The 24,334-nt window shown below is 43.2% G+C and overlaps 1 protein-coding gene across 1 annotated transcript in view; it reads right to left on the bottom strand.

The window, feature by feature from the left end:
• Positions 1 to 20,926, bottom strand: part of ACVR2B (activin A receptor type 2B) — a 59,638-nt gene extending 38,712 nt beyond the window's left edge. Inside the window, exon 1 of the mRNA XM_026842414.1 lies at positions 20,857 to 20,926. Within this exon, the coding sequence (XP_026698215.1) occupies positions 20,857 to 20,902 (46 nt within the window). The 5' untranslated portion in view covers positions 20,903 to 20,926. The remainder of the gene's footprint in view (positions 1 to 20,856) is intronic.
• Positions 20,927 to 24,334: the final 3,408 nt, after the last annotated feature.

Genomic DNA, 24,334 nt, shown 5'->3' with positions numbered 1-24,334 from the left:
GGGGGGGGGGGGGAGGAGAAAGAAGAAACATGCATTACTTAACTAACTCTATGAAAAAAAAATATGGTATCCTGCACTGCTTTCAACTAGAGGACCCAGGGCAGCACAACAGCCTCAGGAGCCCCACAGCCGTACACCCCAGGTGCCACTAGCACTTGTGATTCCTTTGCCCTGCCCAGCAACAACCGCACTGGGTGCAGGGACACTGGCACCGGGGCCACCCAACCTGCCTGGGACCGCTGGCACCACACCAGCAGAGCAAGCAGGGAGAGGATGAGGAAGCAGCCCAGCATGGAAACCTCTGCTGGCATGAAGGCATCCCAAACAGAACTCAACCCCTGCCATCTGGGAACTTCTCTTCCAACTCCAAAACCTGGCTGAAGGGGTCAAGGAGGAGCAGTTCTGTTTTGGCACATCTGGAGCCACACATGCAGGCGAACACTGAGACAGGAGAGGGTGACAGAGGGGTAGAGGAGCTCAGCTCAGGCATGTTAAAAGGGGAAAATACAGTGACCACTTATACCTACCATAGATTTATATTTCTTTTTAGACTAGTAAGTTCTCACAACCACCTTGAAATTTCCCCATCCCCTCATACAACCCTCAGTGCAAACAGCTCCCGCAGAATGACCTGTCACAGAACCAGCTTAGAGCAGGCCTCATGTGAATGCCCCAGAAAATGGTGGTTTGCAAGAAATTTTGATCAATCTTATTGCTTTTAAGCATCAGGAGCACTGTCTTCATTTCTTTTTTTTCCAAGTGTTTTTACTTCGTATTCTCTAACATCATAACTTCTTGTATACCACACTGCAATTCCCCATTAAGTTCCAGCAGCTTATTTCCAGCTTTACTTGAGTTTTCTGCAAGCTGCTCGCCCTCGACTGGGAAGCAAACGTGCTGTTATCCCTCCCTCCTGGCTGATCCTCGGGTATGACTGACATATCAGCTGCAAAGGATTTTCCACATCATGGGTTCCCTCTTAAAATCACAGCAGACGATTGCTGCCTGCAATCAGTTTGCAGCTTGTGCACACATGGAGCTGTTCCAGCAGGGCTGTTCGGGCTCCCGTTCCTCCTGAATACCTGGAGGCGAGCATGTTTATCCCAGAATAATATTGTTTTGTTTCAATTTAGCCTCGTGGATACACTGCAATGAAATATAACTGATTAAAAATTAATCTCTGCTCCAGATTAGGAATATCAACATACACGCAGCAATTTAGGAGCAGCTATTTCACATTAAATTCTTACTGCATTTAAATTTCAATAGCATATCTGACCACATCTTTAGCAGCCACTTCTTAAAAGCTGTAGTGCTCAAGAGCAGGAAAGCTAATGAGTTCCTGCAAATACTTTCTGTATTCAGGAACTAGTAATACTTTAAACCAGGTAGGCAAACACAGGTTATGTGTTGAGTGAGAGCATTACAACAGCAGTCCAAAGAGCTCTTCCCAATGCAGCATCCAAGGAGCTGTTGGCAGCAGTGCAAGGCAGGTTTGTGCCACTGGAGAAAAGCCTCACGTGGATGCGATTTCACTGGTGAAGGACAGAGCAACCCGCACAGACTCAAAGTCACTCGAAAACTCAAAGAGCATAGCACTCAGACAAGGACATCTTCCCCATCACACCCAGTGTTTTGGTGCCAGGACTTGCTGCCTGCATACAACTTCCCCCAAATTCCTGTCTTGTCCCCTTCTGCAGGTTGTCCTCTTGCTCATCAGGCAGGAGTTTGCAAGCCAGAAAGCCACTGCCCTGAGTCTGTCAACACCAAAAACCCCACTCACAGCTCCAGGGATGCCCTCCTTGTCTTCCTGGCATACACCAATGACATTGCCAAAGTTCCACTGAACGGAGGATCATTACTATAAAGGCAAGACATACTGAGAACCGCTGCAGAACAGAAGTTAAAAGTCTTCAGGAATCCCCACTATCTGCTCTCCACAAAATCTTTGTGTCAAAGAGCAGCAGACAGCAAGATCCAAGCACATGTGGAAGTCCCCACAGACCTGAGAAACTCCAGAAGGGGCTTTCCGAGTGCCTCAGCAGGTATCTCACTTAGCTTCTGGAAGTAGGGCTGAGTCAATACCAAGTGCTTTTGGCAAATGCCACCTTGCAAACCATCCACCCCAGGGGTGGCAAGAACAGAGCATGCCACAGCAGTGCTAGAAAGCAAATGACTCTCATACATTTCAATGCACAGGGAAGCCCAGTGAATCCGCAAAATGTTTTCTGGGTCACAACAAGAATTCCAAACTCAGGGCACTCTCAGTAGGGGATTAAGGATGGACATTTTTTTTTTTCAGAGGAGTTGTCTGTATCAGGCAGATGCGCCTTCCAGGTATTTTCTCATGATGCTATATTCTCTCATTATCCTAGGATGGAAGATTTCTAACTCCTGATTCTTATTTCCCATTTATAGATGAAGGGGACACAACTTCTCCACAGTTCCTCTTGGAAGCGCACAAACTTCTCACACTGGACTAGCAGGAGAGCTCAAGCAGATGGTTTTCAACTCAAACACCAGTGTGGATATTAGGTTTCATTACAGTCAGATTTCTTGGCCGCATTCCTTCGGCAGAGCTTTCCATTGGTAGCAATAGTCTCTGTCACATTATGGGTATCCCCGCAGGATTTGGAACTGATATACCCAGTATCATTTTGTTTCTCAGCCGACTGTGTTGTTTCCAGCTCTACTGACTCCTAAGCAATCTTATAGGCTTAAGAAGACTCTTATCTTAGAACAGATTTTAAAACTGAAGAGTACCCAGTAGAAAAAAGACAGGCTGCAGGTATCAGAAGATATAGTTCCTCTGTTTGTGCTATGTAGAAGGTTAAATTAATGCATCACAGTCCTCTTCAACAACCTTAATGTCTACAAAATCTCAAGCCCATCACATTAAGCTTCTGCTGGGTGACTCCTTTTGTCATCGAGCTGCTTCCCTGAATGGTCAACCAATGGCTGGGTATCACATAGCATCTTCCAAGCACACAAATCCATCATAAATCCTACTGAAGATAGCATCTCTCCAATTCTGTTTAATCAGAGGATGGAGTAAGTTTGACTGGTTATAGTTTAGCCCTGTTCTCGAGATACACTTGTCAGAAAGAAAGTGAGAAATACATTTCCTGCCCTCCAAGAATGAGACATTTTGGAGAGTAAAACACATGGCTTGGGTAGAAACTAGCTTCACTTAATCATGAAGCATTTCTCCCAGCTGGCCTTGTAAAATGCCAGAGTTAATCCAGCCTCATTGCGGTTGGATATTTTTTGATAATGAATGAGGTGCAAACCAGTAATTTCCTCCAGATAAAGCCGAATTAAGAGGGGGCTGCGGCAAAGGCAGTTCCAGCAGAGCAAACCAGGATTTCTTCCCAGTATGAACCCCGCCCTGGGGAAGAGGGACACATGTCACAGATTTTCCACATGGGCATTTCATGGGATGAAGATCGTTCCTTGCCTCCTACAAGGGGACAAGCAGACCACAACCTGCTTCTTTGGAGTCACTGCTCAGGCAAGTGGGATTTCTCATGGCTGCCCTGTGTTGCATAGACCTGAGACTGCCCTGGGTAAATTGCATCCCACATGCATGCATGAACAATGTAAGAGAAAGGGACAGAAAGGGAGATGAATAGATGAGTAATTATACACATTTTATACTTTTTTCCCCAACCAAAACAAACCCCCTCTATCATTAGTGGCAGGTAGGGATGAAGATGTACTTTACATTCTCCACTGAACAATTGTTCTGTTTCAAGAGGATGAGAGATTCAGAAGGTGAAAGAGATATGGTCCTTGTGAAAGAGATACTGTCCTTGAGGCAATGGTTGCAATGATGTGTACCCATGAGACAAAAACTACCTTAAAAGATGCCATACACAGCAGGAACACAGTTAGTAACATGCAGTGACAACAGTATTTCCATGATGGGACGGACCTCAACAGAGGATGCCATGCCTGTAACTAACACAAGGCAGAGATTTTCGTGTTCATATGAATAAGTCAGAAGTAGGTGCCTGTGTGCAGGATCTCCCCCAAAAGAACAAAAAAATCTGCCAGGTCTCTGTCTGCCTTTAATTAATGCAGCATCTCTGTTCCAAAGCCAGACTGCTTAGCCTCTGCCCTAATAAAAAAACATGCTCTTTTTTTTTTTGACATTAAAAGATTCGTGACCACAAGCATCCATTCTCCATTTCATTTATAGCACAGTTAAATTGAGAGTCACTGGCCAAACAAAAGACATTAGTAGTCTACTGCTCAAAGCATGGCTAATCTTTCCGTGTATTATGAAATACAGATAAATCATTCACATACACTTACTTTAAATACAATCATCTTTACTTTCCACATTTTTAAATTTTTTTGCTAGAATTAAATCCCAGCGGCGGGTACTATCACAAACAACATTTCACATTCAGCAGTCAATGGCTGGATGCTGCATCAGTTCACCTCATCACTAACACAGCTGGCTAAGTTTGCTGATCCCAGCTACAGCAGGACTGCATGGCAGATACACCTCTGTCGGGGGTCATAAGTGCAGAGTATACATCCCACAACATAAATCACTAAACAGAAAAAAATTCCACTGATTTTTCCTTCTACCAGTATTTTTCATCCTTTTAGTTGTTGCTGCTGTTTTTAAATGGGATGGTGTCAATGTAAAGTACCAACACTGTAACAGGACAGCCTCATTCTATGCTTACAAAGAGCCTCAATACATTAAGTAATGTAGACTTAGATGGAATTAATGCAAAGGCAGCTCATATATATCCAGACTAGGGGCAGAATAAGCCCAGATAGAAACAGCACATCTGCTCCTACCATCCTCAGTGTATTCTTCAAACAATGGGAAGAAAAGCCTGGAGAAGCACTGACCCTCACTTCATTCAAAGAATGCCCCTGCTCAATTCATGAAAGTTTGCCTTTCCTTTTCAAGTGAAAAGGCCAGAAGAATACTTGGGAAACCAAAGATCACTTGGGAAAAAAAAAAAATCATTTTAACTGCAGGAGTCTTCAAACCTTCAAACACCATAAACTTTGTTTAAAAGATTTACAGCAAACTAATGTGCTGGGGATTTAATTTTTTTCTTTCTGTGTTTTTAGGGGGGAAAGTAAATATAGTTTTTTATCAATCAGTCCACAAAGAGATTTACAATGTTAATGTGCTGAAGCATAAACTGATACAGTGACAAACCCCCTTTCTCCTTAAATGTGCTAATAAGGTTGATCCTTTCTCTAAAGCTTTGTTCTTAGGAGGTTTCTGCAATGAGTTCACTTCTTTCACCGGCACAGAGCCCTGCTCATGTGGAAATCATTGGGCTTAATACATTCTCTGCCTCATCTGCCCCTCAGCATCAGGGCTCAACTGGGATTTGGGATGGTGGGCAAATGACTGGCCAGCAATGAAAAAAAAAAGGAAAAAAAAAAGAAAAAAAGGACCCGAGGGTTGCTTTTACAATGCAAAGTGAAGCACCATTTAAAATGATCTGTCTGCAAGTGGGAGCAGCTAGCACAGGGCATGCCAGACCTTCAGTGCAGCTTCCCAGCACCTTCATGATGATGAGCAGCAGTATCCACCTGTGGGGTTAATACAGGCAGCAATGAAGCCCCATCCCACACCGCAAATCTATCAAGACAGCAATAACCCCACACTACAGGTTTAAGAATGAAAACACTAAACTGAAATTACCTGCAGAGGTAAAAGGCCCTAAAGTAGAAGGTTAAGCCAAATGTAAGAAATCCCTCCCCACTGAGAGACACATGGGAGCGGTTTAACTTTTCAAAAGCGGTGAACTGATCAAAGGCACGCATGGTTAGAGGAAGACAGTCGATTCGCAGGGTCAATATCCATTTTACCCGATAACACAGTGAACCGGGTGCCCTGCTTGATGAAGAAGGTTCAGTCATGAATTGATTCCTACAAAAAGTTAGGCTGAGATGCCTCTCTTTGCCCTCCACCTCTGTGCAGCAGCAGATCGTCATGATGACAAGCTCCATCCTGCAGCCACCAAAGTTCAACTCATCCCAGTAACCTCCAGGTTTTCTGCTTTTGCAGGTAACTGCAAACAAAGCCAATAGCCTCCTTCAACCCACGTTGCAAACAGCTGCCAAGAAGTCCTAGTCCATGTCCATTCTCAGATGCAAAAGGTCAATGGGGACTTTTGCTCTCCCAACGCCCCACGACCGCCACAGCATCACTTTGAAGACAGATAAAGTTTAAAAACAAACAAAATCCCCATGACACAGCTGCTCTCCCCTACTGGGGCTGTGGCCAAGGAAAGATTCCTCCTGCAATATTTTTAGCTGAACACGTGCTGTGTTTATTTCATGAAGAAGAGAAACCTCCTCAAAGCTGTGGCAATGAACACACGTGGGAAGACATTTAACTCTTTCCCACTAAAGAGCCCATGAGACAAACGTGAGTATAAATGTCCTTGCAGACATTTTATGGGAAGACAGATTTTCTTTAATACCCCATGGGTTTCAGCTCCTGCCAAAACCTCTTCCTCTACTCCTGCACAAAGCGGCACCTCCAAATCCTTTTTACTAGTCTGAGTGCCCAATGGCCAGATCATACCTACGTCCAGAGAAGGAAAATGTATATTAAACAGTACTTTCCAGGGACTTCACAAGTGGAATCCTTGCCATACCACAGCAGAGCTCACATAAACACACCAACCCCTGCTAAAAAAGTATCATATGCATGAACCTGTAATCACTCCCAGATCAAGGAGCCCGAAAAATCTCTCCAGTGTTTAAAATGAAGTTGCCCAGGGATGGCGGAGGGAGGCTGGGGACACCCACACACGTGGACGCCCTAACCTCCTAATGCAGGGCAGAACCACTCATCTCTGCACCACCAGCCCACTGCTCCCTCTTAGTTGCTATATAGTGCACGATACAATCCTTGAGAAAGGGTTGTATCCCATTCAAACCCTCCTCCCCAGCCAGACTCCTCCATCCAAGCTGGACACCATGCCCTATGGCCACCCTTCACTTGCTGCTGACTGATAGTTAGAGGAGTATTTATGGCAGAAGCCTTCCTCCACAAAATAAACATAAACAACTTAGCAGCACAAACACAGGCTGGACACATAAGGCAGAGTATAAATAACCTGGTTACCCTTAAAACGTTTTTTACAACTCACCTACGCCAAGTGTTTCTGCAGAATCCCCGTCTTAATTTAGAAACCAAATATATTTTGACCAGGAGCTGGCACTGAGCATCCCCCGCGTCCGTGTGAGTAAACGGGCCATGCTGGCACCACTGACAAGCAAGGAGCCAGTTCCTTCCAGCTCGTGGTTACACCTTCCCAGCAGGAAGATATTGCAGGGGAATGGTAAGGAATAAAATCAGAGATTAATGCAGACTGCTATTCAGATGTGCCTTCTCCTTCCTCTTAAATGGGACCTGAAAGCACTCTGTAAAGGCAAAGCCCTAACCTGGGGTGCTGGGATCTGCGGAAGTGGGAATGCTGACCCCCTGGCAGCACTCAGGCAAGCTGGCCAAAAGGGATTTGAGGCTTTGCCCCAAAACAGGCCGTGTGCATGCCAACCACAACCCAAGTCCATTGCAAATTCAGATGCAGCCAAGGTGCTTAAAGAGACTTCAGCTAATCTGAGCTCATCTCACGCAGCACCACCCTACTGAACACAAGATGTTGACTCTGCAGCACCGCAGTGCAAGCCCTACATCCACCCCTTAGCAGGTGCCTTTCAATTTTTAATTGGTCCCTTTCTTCTGTTTGAAGCTCAAAGCAGCAGCCTCTGGCCAGAAATGCTTTGTTAAATAAAAACCAGTTACTGGAATGCAGTCAGAGCCCCGCAGCACCCACATACACCTTCCCACATGGCTGTTTGGCTGTAAAACATGGTCCTTGTTTGACCCAGCCAGGGACAGCTCACCCATGAGCTGTCAATGAGCTCCACCACTGCTCTTGGCAGAGCCAGCCCAGCTCAGCCCCTTCCTGCGCCATCCCAGAGTGATGGGGATGACAGACCAGAGCCGATGGAGAGGCAGGTCATCACAGCATGCCTGAATTTTCAGCTCTAGTAGCAAAAGGTGGAAGGCCAAAACTCAATTTATACAAGCTGAAGTTCTGTTTACTTATGCAACAGGAGATGAAGGGGGCAAGATTATCGCAAGATAATTGCTCCCTTGATTAATTATAAAGCAAAGCCAGCTGCTTCCAATTCCTGCACAGTACACACTGCTTCCCAAGGAGCCAGCCAGCACAGGGAAGTTTCAATTGCTTCCCTCCTCAACTGTTTAATTCTTAAGCTTAAATTTAATTCTTAAAATTTAAGAAAATAATCACACTACAAACAGACCCACATCCATCCCCCAAAAGTGCTTACTGCTGAAACTGTACCCATCATTGCTTAAACATGAAAAAAAAAGTTATACAAAACCCATTTATTCAAGATTCATCTGCGCTCAATTAAAGAACACAGGAGCAGCTGATGAAAACATTTACAAGATATTATTAAATCTTACAAAGTGGGGAAGCCAAGAGGAATCCAGATATTCAAGGTTTTGCCAGGATTGATTTTTATTCTGCATGCACAAAAAAACAAAAAGCAGTTGTAGAAGGTTGTTTTGCCTCAACAGAATTGGTAAGTGCAGCTATCAATAACCATTGCAATAAATAAAACATTTGCAGGAGAGAAAATACCTGCATAATCATAAATTCGATGAAAGTCATCTTTCCTGGTACGGGGTGTGCTAAGCGCTAGGTACATGGCCTGTCACAAATTATTCAAATAGCAAAGTACTCTAGGACTCATAGTCCAGAGTGACAAACAGGAACAACAGTTGTAGGAGCAATGAAAACAGGGCCATCCTAGATGGGTCCAGCATCATCCCCATAACCTGCAATACATGCACAAGTGGAGAAACCACTGAATTTCTTCCTAGCAAGGTAGATTCAGCAATTCTCCAAAAGTGATACCAGAAGGAAAAAAAAAAATCTATGTTTGCCTCATTCTCCAATACAACCCTTGGGACCTGGCCATGATGCCAATGGGCAGAGGGTCCCCAGAGCAGCCCAGGGGCTAACCATGTGTCCTCCATCTCCTTGGGATCCTGCTGGTCACTACTGCTGCCCCTCGAGCCTTGATGAAGAAATGCACCCGGAGGGGACAATTTAAACAGATTTTTGTGACCCTGAAGTCACCTGGGAGGCTACATGACACTTGTATGAAAGGGAACCTGTGCGGCGGAGCTACTGCAGCAGGGATCAGGTGAGAGCCATGCAAGCATCCCTGCTCGTGTTTCCCTAGCAACTCCAGCTCCTGCTTCCCCTTACACATTCCCTTCCTCTCGTTTCAAAGTAGGCCAAGACTCCCTTCATCGCTCAGGCACACAAACCAGAGATTAGGGGAGTTCAGTGAGTCCTATTTCCATTTAATATAGATTTTGACAGAGGGCGCATTCACATTAAATCCTCTCCCCACATGTGCATTCAAGCTTTCCTGAAAATACAGTAGGGACCCAATTTGAATAAAGGGTGTTTCAGCATCCCACCCAAAGCTTCTTAGCACTTGGTAAAAGCAAGGATGAAGACAGAGGACCAAACTCCAACACCCGATTGCAAACTTGGAGGAGCCTGGGCAGATAATGCCTAAACCCAACAATCACACAAGGGGTCTGACATCCTTTGGAAAACCAGCTCTAAGGCTCAGACCTGCCAAGATATTGAGGTGTCTAAGTATTTTTTAAGGCTAAGGTCTATAACATCTTTCTAATCCTGGAGAACAACACGCAGCCAAGGTGGGCACCCCAGACTCCTACCCACCATGCCCCTTATTCCCATGTAGCACCATCACTTCAACAGTTAAACCATCTCCTGCTGCTGCTTTTTTGCCTCCTCATCACAAAAAATGACACTTGGAGTTCAGGCATGAATGCTCAAACTCAATGGCAGGCATTAATAAGCCTCCATCCACCCAAACCTATCCCGTGACAGAGAAGTTAGCTCAAAAAGCAGCCTCCCTCTGCATTACAGCCACCTCATCTCTGGCTGATAACAGTTGCAGCAATAAAAGCTCAAGTTTAGATACAGAAATATCAGTGAAAAAAAAATACCAGCTGGGTGGGTGGTCTTATCCTAAATACCTGTCTGCACACGAAGGGTTACTGGGTATAGTTATGTAATATATTTGGTCCTTTAGTAAAGCACAGAGCTGGAGGTTTGTGTTAATTTTTTAGATGAGTTCTCAGGGAAAGTGGCAGTTTGGGACTTAAATCCTTCCCTATCCAAGGAAGCACATAAGCATGTGCTTAAACATAGACTGAAAAATGCTCGAACTGCTGGGCTTTATGGAAGGTACACGCTTAAATAATAATTTTTAAAAAAGACAAGAAACAGAGCAAGAAACACTACAGGAGAGAGGAGGCAGGCAGCTTTCTCATTAGGAGAAGACATAGCAGATTGCAGCTGAATCTAAATCCACACCACAGGAATACATCTTCATCCCCACCGAAGCCAAGATCAATTTTCAGTCCCATGGATTAAAAGAAAAAAACCCTCCCCAAAAAACCCACCTCCCAAACAAATTAATCGATCTCCAGTTATTTCTCCTGCTTTTGCACCAAGGTAGAAAGAAGGGATCTAGCTAAAATGTTTTGAAGTAGCTGGCATTAAAAGAAAACCCACTGTAATGCTGTGCAATTTGGTCCTGCATGCACATGCGCTTCGCCAACTGAAAAGCCTTGTGACATGCTCAACAATATGCACTCGAAACTCGGCCACTATGGCTAGAAACCATATATGACCACAAAGAGAAAGCACTCCTGCGGTGGTGGAGAGCCTGTCAACAAGGTACCTTTAAGTGGAGCTTCTCAGTTTATCTCCTCAACTGCACAAAATCCATTACATCCAGAGATGAAGTCAAAACACTACTCAAAAAAAAAATGCAGAAAAAGGCAGCAACTGTAGAAGTATGCAGTATTGCACCAGCACTGGGATGCCCTATAGGCCAGGAGTTTGCTGAACAGGTTGCTGGAGGGCTGACTCACAGGGCAATCCCTTCTACAGGGGATTGTTTGCACCCCAAACAGTCCAGATGGGAGAAAACACCCAGCCAAGAAGATGGCAGAAGCACAACTTTTTCAACACAGCAGGCCTTTTCTCGAGATAACTGTAGAAACACGTCACCTTTAAAAACTTTATCCATGGATGGCACCAGCATCAAAAGGCTGAGCATAAGCAGAGCAGGCAGACATATAACACTATTGCCAAACATCTCCTTTGGGAAACTTGGGATAAGAAGAGCTTGTGGAACTAAAGCCCAAGCTTTGAGAAAGGATTTAAACAATTTTGTTGAAAAATGGTTAAAATCGAGAACATTTATTTGCATCTGGATATAGAAATGTGGATGAACAACTGTGTCCTTAATTGTTAAAAAAGCAGAGGATGACAGAAAGAGCTGCCACTCCTACCCTCCATCTACATGTCTCCCCAAAAATAGTCTGGCTAACATCTGGTTAATGTTATTTAAAACCCCAATTCAGAGAGCATTCAGACAACATGCTTTAGTCCATATCTCTCAGCAAAGGCCTTAACCATGACATTAAGACAATATATATAAAATACAATGGGTCTAAACTAAAATTGCGAGATGTGTTCCACTGAACAGGGGCCAAAACTGGGACACCGGTAGACTTCAATCAAAATTTCATGTTCTCTGAATTAATTGATCAGCTTCAACACTGGAAAAAAAATTAAGAGAAGTTTTGCTTTGGAAACATCATAATGCTTGGCTCTACTCTGCAGGGCCACTACCAAGCTGCCCTACAGTGTGGGACTTCACTGAGGACGCTGCAACCTGGAGACTACAACTCCAGCTGCAACAGGATAGAAGGCAAAATGTTATTTAAATCAAATTAAAACACTAATGTACCATCAATAGTACTGGCAGTGAATATATGTTTATTTTATATTCACATATTGTATTTATGCGTACATGTGTATATACCTGGCATTTTAAAAATTCAATAGTAAACCTTTCACTGGCCACAAATCTCTTTTTTTCTTCCACAAAAATTAAGTATTGCCTGGGTTAACCGGCCACAAATCTCTGCAAAATTTTTTATTTTTCTTCCCCAAGAATGAAGTATGGCGCAGGTTCAGAGATGAGTGCTGTGGATCCAGCCCGGCTCCACCACATGTGAATCCTCCTCACGCTGGGGAACACTTTGCTACAGCTCCATAAGGTTATATAGGAGTATAATTAATAAGGTGACATATCCCACATAAATAACATGAGAAGCCTACCGCTTGGAGAAAATATGGTAGCCAAAAGGTATCCTAATTCACTCTAATAACAGATTGGGAAGAAAACATGAATACCTGGATGAAGCATCCATCTTTGCACTGTCAAATATCCTCGGCTAAGAAGAATCTGTGTATCAGCCTGGAAAATACTTTTTTTTTTTTTTCTTCCCTCTCAGCCCTTTTATGGGGGTGAAAGGTGGCATTTGGGGTATGTTACAGTTTCAAGCTAGCATGAACGTGAGTAAAGAAAGAACTTTTGGACAAGATGGGCTTTCTATTATCAAACATCCTGCAATGAGTTTTAGATATTGTCTACCCTTGTCCACCAAGAATGTCTCTAAACCACTGCCAAATTTGGGTGAGATGCCAACTGCCAGCCAGGCAAAGGAGAAGAGTTTATGAGGAACTGCCAGGAGCTGCAGATCAGCTACTGAAAGGCAGAATAATCTATAGATCACTCCTTCAAATAAATAGATTTGCATCTGAGCACAGTAATCTGACAGTCCAGGTACACAAACACAACTCTCCCTCAAAAAAAGAATTGTAATCCTTTAAATATTCCCAGCAGAGCATGTTAAATAATTTTGAAGTCACTTAGTTTATACTAGAGCTGACATCAGGTGCATCCTCTAGAGCATCCTCTTCCCTCCCTCTAGAGCCCCTCTCCTTTTCCATCTGGCTACAAGCAGACCTTCTCCACATGTCCTTCCTTTCTCCCAGCAACCTTCTGCCTTGGAGCTGACACCATGAAGCCACTGAAGCTACCAACCACCTCAGGTCACCCCGATACCTGTGTCTTTGCACCCCTCTCCGGCCCCCACGATAAAGCCAAATTTTTCTGTTGCTTTGAGTTTTGCAACACTCCTGCACCAAGAGCTGGTGGAGAGGGCAAGGAGAAACCACCACGAGTTCCACCAGAACATCACTACTACTGCCCTTTATGAGAGGGCACGGAGTATTTCAGGCAATGCATTAAATCTACAGCTATTACATGCAACAGCTCAAGATTATTTCCTGTTTTATAACAACAGAGCATAGGATGCTCTGGCATCGCTCCCACTCTTCGAGCATAACTAACCTCCAAGACTGCTCACACTGTCAGGAGGCTGATTACATGAAATAAAACACTGCATTTGACTATTAATTAATATTGACTTCACTGCTTGACCCCCGAACATGTAGAAATTTATAGGATCACTCTCCAGGTTTATTAGGGCACAATTAATAATCTGAGGAGTATTTGGAGTCAGTCACCTTAAGGAACTAAAAAGAGCTGTTTGGTATGATGCATAGACATCATCTCAGGCTACTTTTGGCTTTGAAAAGCATTTGGCTAATTTTCAATTTGTTAAATGAGTCCGTGACAAGTTGGTAATGTATAACAGAGCAGATCTTCAGGAATCTCCAGTAAGTTTTTTGTCAGCCATGGCTGGCCACAACAGTGTGGCAAAGGGACATTACAGGAAGCAAGATAATAACCAGATGGAGCAGCACAATCATCTAGGCTATTTTGGTAGACCCACTGCAGATGAATATGATATAACTCCAATATATCTGACATGTAAAATAGTTTCAAATTAAAATGTTTTTTTCTTTTACGTTTTTTTCAAAAATACTGGGACTTCCTAGTACATGATATTCCCATTTTTTTCAGCAAACACAGAATTAGCCTTTTCAAAAAGGTTTCAAAGGAAGCATTCAAGTACAGAACATTTTAAGTCCACAAGAAAGTGGAAAAAATTAACTACTTTTTTTAAAAACTTTGGTTTCCTAAAAAAAAAAACCTAGAAAGCATCTTGGCTTCTTACTTGTATCACATATTAAATTGTTAAGGACTATATTTTTGGGTAGTTTATTCAGCGACAGGGAGAAGACTTATGAAAAAGTCTCCAGAAATCTTGCTTCTAAGCCATAATGTTCTTTACAAAAAAACAACATGCTTTTTAGAAAGGCCAAATCTGTGAATATCAATCTCTAAACACTACAAAGGGTAAATTTAGTAAGCGTGCTTTCCTCAAAAGAAATAATAAGTAAAGTATGCTCTGAGAGAACTAACAGCCTCCAGCATTTTATCTCTAAATCTGTTTGTGACATACGGATGCTTAAAAGCAGTGGTCCAAGGCCTGAGAGCTCAGCGCCTGAGATGTTAAAAGCACTTTAAATCCTTTAGGCTGCTTTGAAAAATCACCGCGTCTTTGCCACGTGCGGATATTTTGCACTTCGGAGCCAGGAATCAATGCAAGCATTTAAACTTCCTTTTGTCAGGAATGACTTAAACTGGGAGAGCACGGAGGCTCGTAAACAAAACTGCTGACACCTCCTGTGTTACTGAAAGCGAACTATGATGCAGCATTAATTGAAGGAGCACCTTCAATCTGTCAAATCAAACAACACCCACAGGGGCTGTGCCTGGCAGAGCTAGGGTTGATGTTGCAGCCATCAGGACCATGCCATTAAATTGGGAGTTTTTCGTGATACCTCAACAACCGTGACAGTGCTTGGGTCATCCTGAAGAGATGAAAGGACCAGCACAGCTGTTGAGACCATCTTCACAGAGCCTAGGGTTGATTATCAGTAACTACATGGCTTCTGATAGTCTCACTCCACTTGAAGATTTCTTCCAGACCCGCTGATTGTAACCTCTCTAGTAGATTGTTACCTCCACTGAATCTGCACTGCTCCTCCAGCCCGAGAAAACAGGTTTTCTCCCCCTGACACCGGTCCTTCAGCCCAAGAAAATAGATGTTCTCCTCCTCCATATCCCCATGCATATACTTGTGTTATTTCCACCATGGGGAGTTGCAATGGGACAGCTCACCAGGCAGAGAAATGATCAGGTATTCAACAGCTCATCCCAACACAAAACCCAAACCATTTCCTTCCCACACTGCAAAGTCACTGTAGCCAAAGCACTTAGTTTTGCAGTTTGCTGAGATGACATCAAGTAACTAGTGCAGAAAGAAGCTTTCAAAAAAAATAAAAAAATAGCATCATTAGGAGAAACATAAAAAACAGTGAAGGTCTGGGTCACTATATCAGCACGATTGCTCCTGAGGAGCTCCTACCCTCTCCAGACCAGTAGACTTCACTGGTGCAAATGAATGATGCGGGGCCAAAGAAACAAGCAAAAATGAAATCTAGTTTAAATGGCTCAGCTGCTTTAAATCATTTTTAAAAAAAAAAAAAAAAAAAAAAAAAAAAGAGAGAGAAATAGGAAAGAGTAAGAAGGTGCTTGATACTTAATGTCCTTCTCTGACTCCCTTTACCATCTCTGCTCAGGAGACCTGCATTATGCTTGCTTCTAAGTGAAGGGTTAGAGGATGACATCTCCCCCTTCAATGGAGAAAACAGAAAAACATAGCACAAAATTAAAAACAAGCTAATTTAGGACCAAGTTTACAACTAGCAGAGCTCCAACCTGCTAGAAAGAGGGCAGAAGAAAGGCAACCCAGCATAAAAACTACTTTCCCAAGGATCTCCTCTGATTGTTAGAAGCAGAAACCAGTGGGGTCTGATCCTATGCCCATTTGACACAGCTAAAGCAACCACTGAACAGCTAATTATCGTCAACACCTCACAAAAAGAGTATTTTTACCTTTCCTTTTAATCATACTCCATCTTCTCCACTTCTTTAGGCCATGGTATTTTTCAGCAGGAACTTCTTCTTGGCACTAGACTTAATTCTCCCTACTGACTCATTTTTGGTAAAAACCTGTTAGTATGAACACTTGAATTTGACAGACATTCACATTATTCACTCTTGCAACTCAAGGTACAAGACCCCTCTCAACCATTCTCTCAGAGTAAAATTACTGTTTTTTCTTAATTACACCAATGGTTAATGCAACCTCTAACAGAGGAAAGGTTGAACATCTAATTTGGCAAGGTTTAGTGCCAATCTGCATTAGGCCACAGTGATTTAACCTCTATCTCCATGGCAGTGTGCCTACATCATTCTCCTAATAGCATGCATCCCTGACCTACATATTTCACTGGGATCCCTATGGCAGCTCTGCCGGAGCACCCTGGACCAGTGGTGCTCAACTCAGACATTAGGGACACTGTGCAACCCCACCACAGCAACATGTATTCTTCCCAACCACCAGCATGCTATTTTGGATGTCAAAATCAAGGCCTTCATTAATGAGAAGGCCAATTACACTGCTAATTACACTGTACATTCAAATACACTGTTTTGCATGTCTCAAAAACACAACTCCGTACAATCTCATACTCCAAAGTTTCAAAGAGAGAAAGCATCTGGCAATGCCTGCAACCCACTTTCTCTAGCGACTACAGGCATCCACATCACTTACAGTGGTTTGCTCCTGAAACAACCCTGCAATACCCTCTCCATAATTTCAATGTGTGTATGTATAAGTAAACACAAGTAGTACATAACAGTAGCAACAAAGAAGAGATTTGTTGATCAGGGATGCATCTTGTTCTTCACATACTGAATGTACTTGTCATGACCTGGTAGCCCTTCAACCCAACTCAAACTGATGCAGCCTGATCACCTAAGAAAATTAGTACCTTATATACATGTCGGTTTATCACAACCACAATTTCTTGTACACATAACCAGGAGAGAATTTCAGCACACACATACTGGGTGCATACAAAATCTCCACTAAATAGTTTGAGTACCCTGCAAACAGTGATACACTACTTTCAGCCTCCCAGTGCAGCTGTAAAGTATTTTCTGCGCATACAGGCTAAGGGCTGGGACACTGAAAGGTAAAGCGACTTAACCAAGGATCATAGGGGACAGCCTGCAAGACAGCAGGGGATCAACTTGGGATTTCCTGTGCCCAGAGCTCCAGTGACTGCTTCATTCTTCCTCTCATCAACAGGATGAAGCAAAATTGGCCTTCAGGTATGGCCGTAACAGCTATAAAACCAATATGCCCATAGGGGCTTTTTTAATGGGAACAAGCTTACCTTCTCATTCCCCCCTTTTTTTTTTTTTTTTTTTTTTGACTTAGCAGAGGAGTTAAAGAATGAAGTCTCATACTTTGTTTTGCCTGTAGTTTAAACAAGCGTTGTGGTTTCAACCGGTCTCTTGCTACTGATCCATGATTTTCTCAGCTGCACCAGGAGATCTGAAAACCTTCTGGAGCAGCGAAACTTGGGTATCACAAGAAGGTCTTCTGTCTCCCTTCACTAACTATATGCATTAGGAGCTTAAGAGATAGAGAAACAGTGTCATATCAGGAGATGTTTTAACTAAAAAATACATTTAATACAGTTTTTAAAAAAATCCATGTAAAACACAGAGGTATTGTACCATAATTAATCAAACCAGACTTCAGCCTCAGCACTAATAGTAACCTCCTAACAACCCTTACATGAACTGTGCAGTCCCCAAGTGCACCAAAGCCCACACAGGAAGAGAAACACAGCCAATGGCCCCCAAAGTGCTTTTGTTTCTCATGCAGCACCTTCCCTTATTAATGTGTCCTTATCTGCTATCTCTCATTTATTAAAGGACAACACTTCCTTATCAACAAGCTACGCTGCCACAAATAAGCAAAGGCCACTAAGGAGAGTTCACAGGGACAGTGGCAGCAGCGCTCCAAGTACCTCGCTTGGCTCAATCTCCTTAAAGCTGGACGATTTAACTCCTCCAGCAGTTGTGACTGTAAGGGGAGAAGGCTATTAGCTAAAAAACCATAAACAGCATTTTATTGCAGATAACAGCATTTCCCTGGATAACAAGGTCTTGCTGTCGGAAAAGGCTCCTCCAGTGACCTCAGTTGTGGCTCAGCATCTCGGTGATGCTAGGGAACAGCTGGAGGGGCGACCAGTCCCTTTGCACCCCAGTTCACGTCCTTACACACCTTCGCTCAAGGAGAGGGGAGGAAAGGGACAGAACTACGAGTTGGTGATAATTATCAGCTTCAAATAATCTATATGACAATTGCAAAATTAAAAAATAAAAAACCACCTTTCAACATTTTAAATGGATTATATCAAACCAGAGCTGCCCACTATGGGCAAAACAAAGTATAAAACGTCATGCTTTAACTCCTCTGCTAAGTCAAAAAAAAGGGGGATGAGAAGATAAGCTGGGTGCAGCCGAGCAAGGGCTGGGTTTGAAGAGTCACCCATTCCTTAGTATGGGCAGAGACATCAGCCCCATGTCTCCTTCCCAGGGGTTCAAGACAACTTGTTTTCTTGGCATTCCAAGTCATCAGGGACAGACACATGGCCAGGCAGTCCCCCCCCTAGTAAATTTGGGTTTGCTCAAGTAAATGCAGCAGCACCTCTAGAAACCTCCCAAACACAAATCAGGAGAAAGCTTCAAATCTGGTATTAAAGGTGGTGCTCCCATGTCCACTTATTTCCAGACTTCCCAAACTATCATTTGCAAACTCCCAGCTCAGCCTGGCATTTGATCTCTGACCTGGGTTAACAAACACCACCATGCAGAACAAATTCTCTACTTTGGAAAAGGGAGAAGACAGCCCTCCACATCTTGGTTTCATCCAGGAACAATCCTGCAATCTCAAAGAGGACGGCGCCCCACCAGAACTTGGGGGTCACAACCTTCACTTGGGTTTAAAGAAAGCCTCTGCTGACCTTCATCACTCAAATTCCCCTAATGGCATTTCCAGCCTGTGGCCCCCACTTTATCCCACTCCCTCCAGAAGGTCCCAGTCTGATGCAGCTGCCTGAAGAATTTAAGGGGGGAACCCCCCCGCCTCAGGCTCTCAAGCAGCCCTTTATTTTGCAGCATCTTACACTTCATCATGGGAGATCAAAGCGTCCCCGATATCACAACCGTGCAAAATAAAAGTTCAGCACAAGCTCTCTGTCTCCTGCTCCAAAAGCAGAAATTACAGAATGCCAACCTAAACCTCTGTAAAAGAAATATCAGCAATTCAAATGAGGCAGATTTTTTTTTGCCTTATTACTCTAGCTACATAAATCAGATAGTGAAAAATAAGACTGTGACACAAAAGACCAATCATAAAAATAGCCCAATTAATTTTCCTCTAAACAGTTCAAATAAATAGCGCTGCTTCTGGATTTTGAGACTATTCAATTACAGAAGGAAGAAAAAAAATATCCAGCAATATAATGCAGCTATAGCATTTGAATAGCTATGAAATCAAAAAGAGGGAGATTGATTTATTTATTAAATTAATGCTGCATTATCATCATTGTAGGATGATAAACAGAATTAGCAGAAAGGTTTTTTTAAAAAAAAAAAAAAAAAAGTCCCCAAAACACTTAAGAGAGCGAGAGCAAACCCCACAGTATATGGCTTTTCTGAAGCAGACTCTGCAGGTCTGAGGTTATTCTGAGCAGCAATGGTTACAGTAACTGCTAACTCATAGCACAACAGACAGTCATAAACATTTGAATATATTGTTCTGCCATATAAGCAATCATTAACTCATTACCATCACTATTAAAAACTAACACTGCTTCATCAGCACATCAGCTGATCCCTAATGTCCTGTTTATTTTTTTCTAGTGCTAATTCATCAGAAATCTCACCTGGTTAAATAAGTCATTAATTTTACTTCTTGAAGAATATAATTTTTTAGCATAAATGTTTCTAACTGAGTTTGCAAAAAAACTGTAATAGGTAGATGACAGAGTAAATAAATTCCCTAAATATTTCTACTTTTCACCCCTGGTTTTAGTATCTCTTAACTCATTGAAATACTCAAGTTTCAGACTAAACTTAGAAAATTCAGTCTATACTCCAAAAGGAAATTTGGTGGTGTTTTTTATTGTTTTCCTTTTTAAAACTGACAGCCAAAGACAGCAAACTCTCCCCTCATCCTCTTTTCTTCCCACAAACCTGGCAGGCTCTCCAGGCTGAGCTGCGGCTCTTCCTAGAAAGCCTTTCAGCATAGCTGAAATAACTGGACAGAGAAAAGTCAGGTCTTCCCCAGCCCAATACAGGCTTTATTGAAAAAGTATCACTAAGTTTTCTGATAAAAACTCATTTAATTCAACAGTAACAATGCCATTTAATACAGGCTTCTATATAAGGCACTTAAAAGCACTTTTTATTTTCTTCTTTAACATTTATATAGATAAAAGACTTCTTAAACAAAAGTCCCTGATTAAAATTAGGTTTTCTGTGCATTGAGGGGAAAAAATATATTTATCAAGGATCTATTGTGAGTGTTTCCTTCTAGTCTATTTGCACAGCCCCAATTGCACTGGGGTCCACTTGGTGCTACAGTAATGCAAGAAATCCTCACCATGCCTTAGGAAAGAAGAGCCTGGGTGCAAGGAAGCGGCTTTGGGGTTATGGGTGCCTTCTGAGGTGCCCAACCAGTGGCTCAGCCCCAGATACGATGGGGGCAAAGGGAGAGATGCATGATGGCCCCATCCCACGCGTTGCAGAGGTGCTATTCCCACTTCCCAAGCTCAAACGTCCAAAACCTACCAGGATCATGACCTGCCATGAGAAGCGCCAGAAATGGGACCCCCATAAACAAGTGCAACACCCCAGTTTGAACGTGATGGTTTCCAGAGCAGAAAAAAAGGGAGAAGAAACTTGACCACTGTTAAACACATCATCAGCCGGGGCAAAATCATAACCAAAACCTACCTGATTCCCAACCCAGTGCCACCTTGCCAGGGATCCTCCACAGCATCCTCACCGCTTCATCCTTTCCCGAGGCTTGTCCATTAACACTGGGAGGGATCAAAACTCCGTAGGAAGCCGCTCCCAGCCTGCAGCATCCCTGCCAACAGCACCACCCTGCCCGCAGGCAGCCATTCATAAAATAAAACCCCAACAAAAGACACACACACAGACATACACACACACCTCTAACCAGAGAAAGACCATCTTACTCACTGCTCTCTCCTTCCCACGCTACCTCAAAACACTCATCTGCTGAAGCAATGCGCTGCTTGGCTGGCAGCCAGCTGGAAGCCAAAAGGGGCTTTTCCTTTCCTGCCGCTCAACCTCATTCAGGCACTTCTTGCTTGTACACAACACTATTTATAGCTGCTGGCGAGCAACCAGGCGCAACCCAACCGCAGAGACCCAGCGGTTCCAAAAAAAAATTTAAAAAAAAAAAAAGTAAACAAACCAAAATAATAACAACAAAATAAACTCAAGTGCAACCTGTTTGTTGCCGTGCTCTCGCAGACTCTGTCGTGTGTGAATGTGACGGCAAGGGAGAGGAGAAGCACGGAAGGGCTGTTCTGAGTTAAAAATAACCCAGCCAAAAAAGCCACTGCAGGGAAGCGTGACCTTTACTACTACTACAGGAAGAAAGCACGCTGCACCCTGTGTCTGCCTGGGTAGGTAACTCTGCTTTGTAAGGCAAAATTACAAATAAAAGTGGTGGGGAGAAAGGGAGATGGAGGGAACAAAATATGCACCAACAAAGATCTTTAGATACCACCAAAAAACCCTATGCTTTTTCCAGAAAGTGTGCATTTCTCCCACCTCCAAAAAGCAAAACTGTCATTCCTTTGGAAGCCTCTTCCCAGGGAGTGACCCTGAAATATGGTTTGGAGGGGGAAGAGGAAGAAGCAGCTTAGTTTTTTGCAGCTTGTTGTTGTTATTATTTTGGAAGGAAACGATTGTAGAGAGGATGCAGTTTCACTCATAGGCAGAGCTGGCCCCCAAGGCAAAGCCTCAGCCAGGGGGGTTCATCTTCCCACATCATCCTTGTGAGTGTTCGGTGCTAGCAGCGATGCCACGATGAAACCCACCCCCCTCAACCCTCCCTGTTCACACATATTTTTCTGCCAAATCACATTTAATCCCAATGGAAAGATGCTGCTGCCCATGACTGAGACTTCAGCTGCTGCTCACATACACCAAAAACATCCTTTGACCTTATTTGACCACTCAACACTGAACTGTCCTCAAATCAATTACCAGAGAAGTTTCACAGCCACTGTTTTGCCCTCGCCCAGCAAAGTGACTGGAGCTGAGATTTTCACTAAAACCAATGTTTTTTGGTCCCTTCCTCTCTGCTGTGACTTCCCTGGGGTCAGCACATGCATCCTTTAGAGGCCAGTCAAAATTTCCTAGATTCTGGGAAGTAGTGGCATAAACTGGCAATGACATGTGCAAGTGCACACATCAGTGCAATTAAACACTTGTCATAAATTGGACAGTTAAAAAGGAAAAAATGCATCACACCTCAACGAGAGTGTAAAATTGGGGCGTGACCCCATGGTTGGGCAAACATCAGCCACCCTGAACTCATTCTCTCCTCTCATTCTCCTCTATTTTTTTTTCCCCTAAATGAAAGCACTTTGATATTGCTGAGACAGGTGTTTCAGATACAGCTTGAAAACTAATTAAATCATATCTGCAGCTTGAAAACTAATTAATCCTTTATTCCCTATTATAATAGATAATTACAATGCATGATAGGAAACGACTTGTCAGGTTTTCTGTTTAAAATGCTCACACTTTATGGAAAATAAAATGGGGGAAATGGTTACAGGGCCTCCCCATCCTCCTGCAGCCCACCAATTGAGGCTGCTAAAAGGGGTGGGGTTTTTTAGATGCAGCACAAACAAAAACTGCAGTTACTGGAAATAGCTTTGAGAATGAAAACACAACGATAGGTTGGATTTCTCAGGTCATTCTTGTTTGTTTGAGTGTATGGTCAATGGGCTACTGCTAGTGTCCAGCCCCATGTAAACAAATGGATAAGTAAAACATTTGTAATTAAAATAACAAGCAAGGCAGGATTCAATGTGCAAGTCGGGCAATAGAGCTGTTCCTTGCTTCCTTCTCCTTTTCCCATGCCAGGATCACACAAAGCCAATAATCCAGTCTTATCAGGAAGGTGAGCAAACACTCACGATCATCCATCAGCAAAGGCAGCCCAGAACCCATATTCCCCCCCCAAGATTTCTCTTAAATGCTCCAGCATCTTTCCTCCCACTGCAAGATAAAAAATGTGGTCGTGCTGAGAGTTTCCCTAACTCCTTTGCAAAATAAAGTTTCCAGTCTTGTTCTGCCTTTAAAAAAAAAAAATTTTAAAAAATAGTATAGTTGAACAGGTCCCAGCCCATAAACTAAGGCAGTATCATAATTCAAGGGATTATAAATTTTAAGGTATTGGTGCACAGACTCTTAGGGATCCAAGCACTACTTGTGAGAGGTCTAGGAGAGCAGCAATTAAAAGCAACTCTATTGCCAATATTATTAAAAGGTGCTCCCTGAGATCTGTAAATCCTTAGTAAACATGTGTCAGGGTCCGCCAAGCCACACAGGATGATACCCACCAGGTACCAAAAACCAAAGTCATGCCAAGGGCCAAATAAAATGAGATGACCCAGTTTGCACTCAATATAAAGTAAGCTACAACAGAAACACCCTGGATGACCATTAAAAAAAAAAAAAAACCCAAACAAACAAACAAACAAAAACCTAATCCCAGTCTTTTTGTGTTCATTTTTGCCTTCTTCACCTGGTTATTATTCTGCAAACTTCATGACCTCAATGCAGCTCCATGCTGTCATGCACTCCTGTTTTGAGTTAACCTGCTCATTGCTTTTGTTTCACACCTTTAGTTTGTTTGCTGCTGTTTTTTCTTTTAGAAACAGATTTTTCTAAAGCACCCAGAGGTGAGAAGCACCTTTCAAAACCATCCAACTCTCCACTGGGTCCACACAGGGTTCTCCTCCAAACTGCCTCCACCTTCTCAGATCCCCCCGAGCAGCACTGAAAAACAACTGTTGACACATAAAATGATCAAAACTACTGTCAAGGTTGTTTTCTCTTCAAGGAAACTTTTTGCCGCTCAAGAAAATCTCCAGAACTGTGTGAAGCTGGCAGCAGGGAAGATGACACAATCAATTAGCGCCATGGACAAAGATCTTCAGCACGTTCTGGTGACAAACATGCTTATCCTTTAGCAAGATATCCTTGGGAGCAATCACCCAGAGATTGATTGGGGCCCTGTATACTGTATTAATGAGGTTAATTATAAACTGCGTTACCAGCAGAGGGACTACAGGTTGCAAAGCCAACTAAAGGGCCAGCTCCCCTCTTCCCTGTTCAGAGAAGGTGTCATCCAGTCTGGTTTTTCTCTTTCCCTAAGGGG

The sequence above is a fragment of the Athene cunicularia genome (genome assembly GCF_003259725.1).
Source record: "Athene cunicularia isolate RWA chromosome 2 unlocalized genomic scaffold, athCun1 chr2_part1, whole genome shotgun sequence".
Taxonomy (NCBI): Eukaryota; Metazoa; Chordata; class Aves; order Strigiformes; family Strigidae; genus Athene; species Athene cunicularia.
The sequence above is the reverse complement of the archived record's forward strand: the minus strand, read 5'-3'. Positions and strand labels throughout refer to the sequence as shown.